This window comes from Oncorhynchus mykiss, chromosome 4 (assembly GCF_057628025.1).
Source record: "Oncorhynchus mykiss isolate SJ-2025 chromosome 4, ASM5762802v1, whole genome shotgun sequence".
Lineage (NCBI taxonomy): Eukaryota > Metazoa > Chordata > Actinopteri > Salmoniformes > Salmonidae > Oncorhynchus > Oncorhynchus mykiss.
The window spans coordinates 29,213,044-29,225,274 of NC_143025.1; the positions used below are offsets into that span (position 1 = coordinate 29,213,044).

Here is a 12,231-nt window from a genome sequence, read left to right on the forward strand (position 1 = left end):
ATGTTTGTACCATGTTTTGTTCTGCTACCATGTTGTGCTGCTGTCATGTTGTGTTGCTACCATGCTGTGTCGTCATGTGTTGCTACCATGCTATGTTGTCATGTGTTGCTACCATGCTATGTTGTTGTCGTCTTAGGTCTCTCTTTATGTAGTGTTCTGGTGTCTCGCTTGTATTTTTTATAACAGGAAACTAATAGAGAGGATGAATCGGGTGGATACATCTTTTACTGGAGTGTGTGCATATCTGTCAGTTCCACTATATGATCCATTTGGTAGCATACTTCTGTGTAACTCAAAGAATGTCAGGTAAGTAGAGTAGAGAGATGATGTAGGCTACACACTGGCGCTGCAAGGCTTGTTTGATGGGGAACTTCTTGCCACAGTTCCTGCACTTGTACTCTTTCTCCTCTGTGATTGGTCTCTGGTGCAGGCTCTGGAGGTGGGCTGCTAGGATCTCCTCGCTAGGGAAGCTGCTCTCACACAGCAGGCACGGGTGGTCCTCCTTCTTGATCACCAGTTCTATACACACAAACACACACACATTACACACACACGGACACGCGCGCACATATTACACACTTCAAGCAAACTGTTGAACCGACAAAACAGGGTTTATAAACATGGTTGGTGTAAAACTTTGATAGGCATGTACCCATTTCAATAAGATGTTTGGCCTCTTTGCTGTCTTCATCTTCCTCTTTGATGATTTCCTCTTCCTCATCCTCTTCCTCTTCCTCCATATCACTGTCCAGGTAGCCTATCAGCATTTCTGTGTCTGTCTCAATGTCGTCCACTGCCAGGTAGAAGATATTCTCTCCATCCTGAGAGATCAGAACACACACACACACACACACACACACACACACACACACAGAGAGGAAGAAAGGGGTTAGCTGAAGGTTGAACTCATTGAACCTAGACACTCGTCTGCTAAGGCTTGATTAAGGTCAGAGGTCAAGCACTCAAACTCTTAAACATGTCGTCATTAACTTCCATATACCTAAAGTCATGCTCTAACGAAATCAAAGCGTAATTTTCTTTTGGCTAAGGGATTTATAAATAGACATATATATTAATTTAACAGGGTAAAACACAATAAATGTCACTTTTGATGTAACACAGAGCTCTAACACACATGAATGACCTTTGAATAAGTAATCACTTTTAGCACTCTGGAATTAATGACAGAACCTCAGCCAGACGACCACAGGTCCTGTTCTTCTTCCCTTCCTTCTACAGTTGTTTTCCCTTCTTCCTCTAGTGAACCATTACGTTCTTAGAGAGCTGACATTTCCCAGGCCAAACCGTGTGTGTGTGTGTGTGTGTGTGTGTGTGTGTGTGTGTGTGTGTGTGTGTGTGAGAGAGAGAGTGTGTTCGGTTGAACTATCCTTGAAGTTCTCACAAGGATAGTAAAACAAAGGAAAATTCGACAAGTGTGGACATTTTGATGGTCCCCACAAGGAAAAATTATATTTTAGGCTTAGGGGTTAGGTTTAAGGTTACAATTAGGTTCAGGGTTAGGAGTTAGGGTTAGGGTTTAAATTAGGGGTTAGGGGAAATATGATTTTGAATGGGAAAATCCTATGTTTGTGGGATTATGGATTATGGATATATGGATATAATGAATCTGATCTTAATCACAGTGACTGACATGGTTTGTTCAATTTAGAAGGGATGTTTGGTCCCCACAAGGACAGTAAAAGAAAGGTGTTTGTGAGTTTAAGCTAAGGCCAGATTTTCTTTTTACCTTAATTAATGATGGCCTAGGAACAGTGGGTTAATTTCCTTGTTCAGGGGCAGAATGACAGATTTTTACCTTGTCAGCTGCTCAGGGATTCGATCTTGCAACCTTTCGGTTACAAGTCCAACGCTCTAACCACTAGGCTACCTGCCTCCCACACACATGATGTGTGTGTTCATGACTTTGGCTAATAGATCTGATTGTGTATGGGTTGTCTATGTTTGTGGGATTATGGATGTAATGAATCTGATCTTAATCACAGTGACGGACATGGTTTGTTCAATTTAGAAGGGATGTCCATCTGTTGGAATGTAAGCGATGCACAAGGTACTAGAGAAGATTTTCATCGTAATTTCAGACACCGAGTGGGAGTTACTTACAGCTATGAAAGACACCTCATGTTATAGTCATCAAGCAAAACCACCTTCATATCTCCTTCTGTTATGACAGGCTTGATCAGCAGCACATGGTGCGACAAAACAAGAAAATCCATATTCTCCATCTTCACTTCACTCCCACTATCTATCTCAACTCACTAACATTCCCTCTTCTCTTCTATCGTTTTCTCTCCGATGTCCATCTTCTCCCCCCCTCTCTCTCTCTGAGATGTGTGCTCACACAGAGCTCTTCCTGTGTCTGTCCCTGCGGAGATAGTAACACCTTCAGACCTATCTTCAGAGTGGGGCTGTACCTGGATGGCTGCCAGGTTCTTCTCTTCTTGCGATGGCGCCTGGTGGACAAACCGCAGCCAATTGGCATGGCGAGGGTTACTGGCATCCAACACATAGAGCACATCGCCTTTACTACCTCGGACCTGCAACAGAGAACAAACATGCCTATCAAGGACATGAAATACTGTTGACATGTCTTATTTCCATACAGGTTTAGCATCTTGATCTAGCTTTCTGTTCATCTGGACATGCAGTTTTAACAAACTAAATCACAGTTGCTATGGGAAAAAAAACCTGGGATATAAAACAATGTGGATCTATCCAATATAACATGACAGTTATAGGCTGCTAGATGATTATACTGTAATTTCAGATGTAACCACACCTGAATTCTTTATGGCTGACAGATATGCAGTTACATATACACATAATCTCACTGATCAGAAATGTTATTAAGCATGTCCCTTATATCATATCAATTCAAAAACTCATGATGGGGATAAAACAGAATTGCACTTTGATTAACAGAGGCACAACATATGGGTGGAGTTTGTCAAGCCAAGACTCTACAGTCAAGAAGAGTATGTGCATCAAACTAGCTGCTCCGATTAGGCATCACCTGTGCTGTATCTGAACTGCCACAGAATTCAAGAGCATTTATTCAACTATTTATCCTTTCATTTTAATGGTAGGCCTACACTGAAAATAAATATAATGCATTGTATTATACACTGAGTGTATAATTGAGTTGCCCTCAGAACAGCCTCAATTTGTCAGGACATGGACTCTACAAGGTGTTGAAAGCCTTCTACAGGGATGCTGGCCCATGTTGACTCCAATGCTTCCCACAGTTGTGTCAAGTTGGCTGGTGGACCATTCTTGATACACATGGAAAACTGTTGTGCTTGAAAAACCCAGCAGCGTTGCAATTCTTGACACACTCAAACCGGTGCGCCTGGCACCTACTACCATACCCCGTTCAAAGGCACTTAAATCTTTTGGCTTGCCCGTTCACCCTCTGAATGGCACACATACACAATCCATATCTCAATTTTCTCAAGGCTTAAAAATCTTTGAGAAGAGCTTACCAAGAAAAACATCAAAAAGGACTAATTCAAGGCAAAAAGGAGTTGGAGCACCCAACCAAAAAAAGGCAGAGATTGATTTATTTTTGCTCACTTTAAACCATTGTACAGGACGCGAACAGGTGACTGACGTTTGGACATCTTCCTCAGTGACCTGACCACTGCACGTAGCTCCTATTTATATCCCATTAACCCATTGAGACACAACAATGTAAAACAAGTATAATGATAATATGTTTCAAGGTAAATGGCAAATAATAACACAAAATAATAAGAGAAAGGGTGTGTCTCGTTAATTAAAATGCCATGTCAAAATATACATAGGTGATTCTTGCACTACTCCATAGACACTGTTGATCCTTAAGGTGGTAAACACTGCCTTTTTTTTGGTTGAGTGCTACAACTCCTTTTTACCTCAAATGAGTCCTTTAGGAAGTTGTTCTTGGTAAGCTCTTCTCATGATGGCTGTCATTATTGTTGAACCTCCCTCCTTTCCTTTGTTTGCTGAAGCGTGAAGGCCCATCTGAATGCTTAAAAATCCTTCTTTAACCTGTCTCCTCCCCTTTATCTACACGGATTGACATGGATTTAACAGGTGACATCAATAACTTCTAGGTTAGACTACTGCAATGCTCTACTTTCCGGCTACCTGGATAAAGCACTAAATAAACTTAAGTTAGTGCTAAATACGGCTGCTAGAATCCTGACTAGAACCAAAAAAATGTGAACATATTACTCCAGTGCTAGCCTCCCTACACTGGCTTCCTGTTAAGGCAAGGGCTGATTTCAAGGTTTTACTGCTAACCTACAAAGCATTACATGGGCTTGCTCCTACCTATCTCTCTGATTTGGTCCTGCCGTACATACCTACACGTACGCTACGGTCACAAGACGCAGGCCTCCTAATTGTCCCTAGAATTTCTAAGCAAACAGCTGGAGGCAGGGGTTTCTCCTATAGAGCTCAATTATTATGGAATGGTCTGCCTACCCATGTGAGAGACGCAGATTCGGTCTCAACCTTTAAGTCTTTACTGAAGACTCATCTCTTCAGTGGGTCATATGATTGAGTGTAGTCTGGCCCAGTAGTGTGAAGGTGAACGGAAAGGCTCTGGAGCAACGAACCGCCCTTGCTGTCTCTGCCTGGCCGATTCCCCTCTTTCCACTGGCATTCTCTGCCTCTAACCCTATTACAGGGCTGAGTCACTGGCTTACTGGTGCTCTTTCATGCCATCCCTAGGAGGGGTGCGTCACTTGAGTGGGTTGAGTCACTGATGTGATCTTGCTGTCTGGGTTGGCGCCCCCCCTTGGGTTGTGCCGTGGCGGAGATCTTTGTGGGCTATACTCGGCCTTGTCTAAGGATGGTAAGTTGGTGGTTGAAGATATCCCTCTAGTGGTGTGGGGGCTGTGCTTTGGCAAAGTGGGTGGGGTTATATCCTTCCTGTTTGGCTCTGTCCAGGGGTATCATCAGATGGGGCCACAGTGTCTCCGGACCCCTCCTGTCTCAGCCTCCAGTATTTATGCTGCAGTAGTTTAGGTGTCGGGGGGCTAGGGTCAGTTTGTTATATCTGGAGTACTTATCCTGTCTTATCCAGTGTCCTGTGTGAATTTAAGTATGCTTTCTCTAATTCTCTCTTTCTTTCTCTCTCTCGGAGGACCTAAGCCCTAGGACCATGCCTCAGGACTACCTGGCATGATGACTCCTTGCTGTCCCCAGTCCACCTGGCCGTGCTGCTGCTCCAGTTTCAACTGTTCTGCCTGCGGCTATGGAATCCTGACATGTTCAACGGACGTGCTACCTGTCCCAGACCTGCTGTTTTCAACTCTTTAGTGACAGCAGGAGTGGTAGAGATACTCTCAATGATCGGCTATGAAAAGCCAACTGACATTTACTCCTGAGGTGCTGACTTGCTGCACCCTCGACAACTACTATGATTATTATTATTTGACCATGCTGGTCATTTATGAACATTTGAACATCTTGGCCATGTTCTGTTATAATCTCCACCCGGCACAGCCAGAAGAGGACTGGCCACCCCTCATAGCCTGGTTCCCCTCTAGGTTTCTTCCTAGGTTTTGGCCTTTCTAGGGAGTTTTCCTAGCCGCAGTGCTTCTACACCTGCATTGCTTGCTGTTTGGGGTTTTAGGCTGGGTTTCTGTACAGCACTTTGAGATATCAGCTGATGTACGAAGGGCTATATAAAAACATTTGATTTGATTTGAATAAGGGATCATACAGTAGCTTTCACCTAGTCAGTGTTTGTCATGGAAAGAGCAAGAGTTCCTAATGTTTTGTACACTCAGTGTATATAGTATATTTATCATATATCTATTGTGCCTATGAAGAGAAATATGTGCTGTGACTGCAGTGCTATCACCTCCCACATCAGTCTGGTGTCCGTGCTCTCATCCAGCTCACTCTGCAGTTTCTTTTCTCCAGCGAAAGGGCCAAACTTTTCCCCCTTGGAAAAAACACACATTGTCAGAAATAGGGTACAGGATATTCACTTTCTTTTTTACTAGAGGTCTTGTCCAGAACTGTCAGGGGCTATGTGAAGGTAACCATATATAAATTGTGCGATGTAATAAAGGCCCCCAAAAAATGTGCAGTTGTACAACAGTATAGGACTATATAGTATTATAATAAATAGTATTGTCCTTGAATCCATCCTATGCATTTCACTTTGGACCCACTAGTAGTAGTAGACTAGTTAGAACACGCTACAGGGGGGGGGGTGGGGGGGTGGGGGGGGGGGGGTCAATGTGTTCCAAATGAATGAAGCTTTCACGTTTAAGTTTTGAACAATGTGAGATTACATAATGAAATAACTTCAAGTTAAAAAAAATATGGTTTGCACCATTGTCAACTTTGCTACAATATTGTGGAATAGCCTATAAAACCCGATTAATGTTGAGTATGAAAGTTAAATGACAGCAATATGCAATGAAGCAATGTTATAATGTATCAACAAATGTGTTAAAGTGTAACATACGAGAGTCCTGACTGGACATGGTGGAGTGAGCTACAGTAGTGCTGAAATCACAGTTACAGTATCTAGCTACGTGGCACTTTACGTCAGAGCAGCTTTCGTGTAGGCTACGGCTTTAGGTTTTGGAAGCGACTCGCAAAAGAACACAAAATGCGAACAGAAAACTGCCTATTTCTCTATTTCACCGAATTAGTTTTGCACGTTGGTAAATTTATTCATACCCAAAACATACAAAGTTGTCCTGGCCAAAAGAACAAACCTTTTTCACTCGTCTCGCCGTGTAAAGCCCGATTCCATCCTGGACCTTAGATGACTTCAAAGAAAATCTATCTGGCACATACATACCCAACATTGTCATTACTCTAAACGAATCCCTAAAGTGATCATTCGAAACAATGCCGACGGCAAAAGTAATGAATATTGTCTGTTTTCGCACAGAGCAGAGAGTTTTCAGCGGGTTGTTTTTCCGTAATTTGGTCCAGGTTCAACTTCCACTCTTGCTGTAAGACTGTAGCGGAGCGTCCTGATTGGTTGAAAGTTTGTTACCAGGAGCTACATATTTAGTGAAGGATGCTCGTGCACTTGGAAGTCCCTCTGTCCCTTAACTTTAGATGACAAACGGTAACCACAAATACGTGCCAAAACGAACGTTAAGCAGGTCATCACGGTTACCCTGTATATAAAGTTGAAGTCGGAAGTTCACACACACCTTAGCCAAATACTTTTAAAATCAGTTTTTCACAATTCCTGACATTTAATCCTAGTAAGTTAGGATCACCACTTTTTTAAGAATTTGAAATGTCAGAATAATAGTGGAGAGAATGATTTATTTCAGTTTTTATTTCTTTCATCACATTCCCAGTGGGTCAGAAGTTTACATACACTCAATTAGTACTTGATAGCATTGCCTTTAAATTATTTAACTTGGGTCAAACGTTTTGGGTAGCCTTCCACAAGCTTCCCATAAAAAGTTGGGTGAATTTTGGCCCATTCCTCCTGACAAAACTGGTGTAACTGAGTCAGGTTTGTAGGCCTCCTTGCTCGCACACGCTTTTTCAGGTGTGCCCAAAAAATTTATACAGGATTGAGGTCAGGGCATTGTGATGGCTACTCCAATACCTTGACTTTGTTGTCCTTAAGTCACTTTGCCACAACTCTGGTAGTATTCTTGGGGTGATTGTCCATTTGGAAGACCCATTTGCGACCAAGCTTTAACTTCCTGACTGATGTCTTGAGATGTTGCTTCAATATATCCACATAATTTTCCTACCTCATGATGCCATCTATGTTGTGAAGTGCACCAGTCCCTCCTGCAGCAAAGCACCCCCACAACATGAATCTGCCACCCCCATGCTTCACGGTTGGGATGGTGTTCTTCTGCTTGCAAGCATCCACCTTTTACCTCCAAACATAATGATGGTCATTATGGCCAAAACAGTTATATTTGTGTATCATCAGACCAGAAGACATTTCTCCAAAATGTACGATCTTTGTCCCCATGTGCAGTTGCAAACCATAGTCTGGCTTTTTTGTGGTGGTTTTGAAGCAGTGGCTTCTTCCTCGCTGAGCGGCCATTCGGGTTATTCCGATATAGGACTCGTTTTACTGTGGATATAGATAATTTTGTACATGTTTCCTCCAGCATCTTCACAAGGTCCTTTGCTGTTGTTCTGGGATTGATTTGCACTTTTCACACCAAAGTACGTTCATCTCTAGGAGACAGAACACGTCTCCTTCCTGAGCGTTATGATGGCTGCGTGGTTCCATGGTGATTATATTTGCGTTCTATTGTTTGTACAGATGAACTTGGTACCTTCAGGCATTTGGAAATTGCTCCCAAGGATGAACCAGACTTGTGGAGGTCTACAATTTGGTCTTGGCTGATTTCTTTCGATTTTTCCATGATGTCAAGCAAGGAGGCACTGAGTTTGAAGGTAGGCCTTGACATACAGCCACAGGTACACCTCCAAGTGACTTAAATTATGTAAATTAGCCTATCAGAAGCTTCTAAAGCCATGACTTCATTTTCTGGACTTTTCCAAGCTGTTAAAAGGCACAGTCAACTTAGTGTATGTAAACTTCTGACCCACTGGAATTGTGATACACTGAATTACAAGTGAAATAATCTGTCTGTAAACAATTGTTGGAAAAATGACTTAACCGAGACCGTCAGTGAGTGGATGGAGATATTGGAGGAGAAAGAATGGAGAGAGTTGTTGAGTTGGTGGAGGATGCACGACATTTGCCCTAAGGAGCGTGTTATCAGTTTAATGCCACCTGAGTCAGCTCTTCGTACTCATCCTGAGGGGCGTGCTATCAGTCTGGTAAAATCTGTGCCGGCTCCACTCACCAGGTCTCCAGTACACCTTCCCAGCCCTGTACGTCCTGTGCCAGCTCTCCAAACTTTCCTTGAGGAGAGTGTCATTTGTCCGGTACCATTTCTGACGACTTTACGCACCAGGTCTTCAGTGCGCCTCCACAGCCCAGTATGTCCTGTGCCAGCTCCTCGCACTCGCCCTGAAGAGCGTGTCACCAGTCAGGTGCCACCTGTGCCAACTCCACGCATCAGGCCTCCAGTGCGCTTCCCCAGTCTGGTACGTCCTGTCCTCCTCGCACTTGCCCTGAAGTGTGTGTTACCAGTCCGGTACCACCTGTGCCGGCTCCACGCACTAGGCCTCCAGTGCGCCTACCCAGTCCGGTACGTCCTGTGTCTCCTCATCGCACTCGCCCTGAAGTGCGTGTCCTCAGTCAGGTACATCCTGTGCCTGCTCCACGCAAACGCCCTGAAGAGCGTGTCACCAGTCCGGTGCAACCTATGCCGGCTCCACACATCAGGCCTCCAGTGTGCCTCCCCAGTCCGGTACGTCCTGTATCAACTCCCCGCACTCTCCCTGAAGTGCGTGTCACCAATCCGGTGGCACCTGTGCCGGCTCCACGCATCAGGCCTCCAGTACGCCTCCCCAATCCGGTACGTCCTCTGCCAGTTCCACGCACTCGCCCTGAAGTGTGTGTCACCAGTCCGGCTCCACGCACTAGGCCTCCAGTGTGTATTCACAGAGCCGCCAACGAGGGTTCGCAGTCCAGAGCCTCCAGCGACGTTTAACAGTCCAGAGCCGCCAGCGAGGGTTCAAAGTCCATAGCCGCCAGCGAGGGTTCACAGTCCAGAGCCGCCAGCGAGGGTTCACAGTCCAGAGCCGCCAGCGAGGGTTCGCAGTCCAGAGCCTCCAGCGACGTTTAACAGTCCAGAGCTTCCGGCGACGGTTCCCAGTCCAGAGCTTCCGGTGACGGTTCCCAGTCCAGAGTTTCCGGCGACGGTTCCCAGTCCAGAGCTTCCGGCGATGGTCCACAGTCCAGAACTTCCTACAACGGTCCACGGTCCAGAACCTCCTATGACAGTCCACAGTCCGGAACCTCCAGCGACGATCCACGGTCCGGAACCTCCTACGACAGTCCACGGTCCGGAACCTCCTGCGACGGTCCACAGTCAGGAACCTCCAGCTGCGGTCGACGGCCCAGAGCTTCCAGGCAAGGTGTCCAGTCCCACTCCAGGACAGGAGTCTTCCTCTGCGCCGATGTCCAGTCAAGGCACGGTGCTCAGTCCCGCTCCAAGGTCGGAGTCTTCCTCTGCGACGGTGTCCAGTACTGTCACGCCCTGGCCATAGAGAGCCCTTGTTTCTCTATGATGTAGTAGGTCAGGGCGTGACTGGGGGTATTCCAGTTTATTATTTCTAGGTGGTGTTGTAGTTTATTTTTTGGTGATTTGTATGATTCCCAATTAGAGGCAGCTGGTAATCGTCGTTGTCTCTAATTGGGGATCATATTTAGGTAGCATTTTTCCCACTTGTGTTTGTGGGATATTATTTTGTGTTTTGTGCATGTGCACCATGTAGTCACGTTTCGTTGTTAGTTTATTGATTTATTTGTTTTGTTCTTGCTAAGTTTGACTTTATAATAAATATGTGGAGCTCAACATCCGCTGTGCCTTGGTCCGTTTCTCCTCACGTACGTGACAGCCTACCAGACTAATTGAAAGCTTGATGACAATAATTGCATTTCCACCATGACATTGCTTTTATCTATGATTCATACAGATAAATGTAACATAATGGCATAAACAGTCATGGCAGCTGTTTCATGCTAATTGACTTGGCCTTCCTCTACCAAACTAGCTTACCTGGAGTTTTATGAACCCCTTATGATAGAAGGTAATAGTGTTGGCATAACAGTAGGAACCCAATCACAGTGGGTGTACAGCATAATATCAGTTACTGCTCTAGGGCCAACACTGAGCCAAAATCAGCATTTTGTTTCCAGTGCTTTAAAATAACCTTTTCAAAGAACTATGGTACTCTGATCCAATTGCTGTCCCAATATTGTCTGTATATTCCCTTTATGGCTTCTGGTGTGTGTGTGTGTGTGTGTGTGTGTGTGTGTGTGTGTGTGTGTGTGTGTGTGTGTGTGTGTGTGTGTGTGTGTGTGTGTGTGTGTGTGTGTGTGTGTGTGTGTGTGTGTGTGTGTGTGTGTGTGCGTGCATGTTAATATAGTGGATTTGCTATCCTTAGCTAAACATCTTGCACTTGTTCTACGTTGTAGACCTCATGTACCTCCTAATGACACTACGGCCAATTTACTAGAAAATATACCTTTCTGTATTTAGAAACCATCTGTGCAGGCTGACATCACACTGTCTAAGTGACTTCACATGTGAAAGGTGGATGAGAGACCATACACAAATACATTAGGTCTCAGTTCAAACTCAATCTCAGACCATTAGTGAGGGAGAAATACATCACCCACCTTGATTTGTTGACTTTTACCCCGCAGGACAGAGATTAGTGTCATCAAGTACACATATACTCACTCTGGCTCTGTTGGTGTGTTTGTCTGTCTGAAGAACTGTATATGTTGTTGGATGCACATCTTCAACAAATCTCCTTTCTCTCTAATCAGTGTTGTGTCAGCATTGTGATAGTGTTGTTTACAGTGTTCGTAGCTCTTGTTTATCTTAATGACTTCCTGTGGCATTATGGGTCCGTGTTCCGCACTGCCATGATTGATTCACATGATCAGTGTGAGTTGACTAGGTTACCACAGTGCCTTTGCGTCATGATGTTCTTGTTTACTGGAGAGCCAATGAACTGGCATGCATCTCTGCTCTGTTTCTTTGAAAGGGGATGAGTTTCCATGGGTAGGAACATTTGTTTAAGACTCAGCACTCTGGACTCCGTCGTCCAAATCCTAGTTAAGCTGGTGATTGTTTGTTTCCCTTTCAGTGTTACATTTAAACGGTGTCTATTTTGTGTATATTTCTCCTTTCAAAGACACAAAAACAAAACATTTCTTCACTACCAATTTTTTTTCTCACATAGTATATGGGCAATTCATTGGTAACAGAATGACACTGAAGTGACAATTTCTTTCACTTTAAAAACAAAACCATTGATTGCGAAGCTAAACAAGCCATTCAACTACTGTTACGGGTTCTAGGTGTAGTGGGTGGAGATGTCAGGCGCAGAGAGCAGGTAGTTCAGAACGTGGATCTTTATTCCAAAGACAGTGAAAACGGACATGCCAAACACAAGGGCGCATAAAATACCCAGTCCAAACAAACAGGACTAAACTGTCCAGAAAAATAGAATCCACAAATAATCCAACACCTTGAACAGAAAACAAGCCCGCACAAAATCCGGCGAGCCTAGTGCACTTAAATAGCCCACAAACAAAACTAAACTCAAAACAGGTGTAAC

General features: G+C 44.4%; 1 protein-coding gene across 2 annotated transcripts in view; it reads right to left on the bottom strand.

Annotated features, from left to right (window-relative positions):
* LOC110521644 (PR domain zinc finger protein 5) overlaps window positions 1–7,080 on the bottom strand; it is a 65,947-nt gene extending 58,867 nt beyond the window's left edge. Inside the window, exons 1-5 of one of the 2 annotated variants that reach the window (XR_016495191.1) lie at window positions 6,744–7,013; window positions 5,873–5,956; window positions 2,433–2,555; window positions 653–821; window positions 342–519 (exon numbers count right to left, since the gene is read on the bottom strand). Coding sequence is in view for 1 of the 2 variants with exons in the window: in XM_021599332.3 (XP_021455007.1) it covers window positions 342–519; window positions 653–821; window positions 2,433–2,555; window positions 5,873–5,956; window positions 6,744–6,842 (653 nt within the window). In the remaining variant the exon portion in view is untranslated. Of the gene's footprint in view, window positions 1–341; window positions 520–652; window positions 822–2,432; window positions 2,556–5,872; window positions 5,957–6,743 lie in introns of both variants that reach the window. The other variant, XM_021599332.3, reaches the window with a different exon arrangement.
* Between the last annotated feature and the right edge of the window lie 5,151 nt (window positions 7,081–12,231).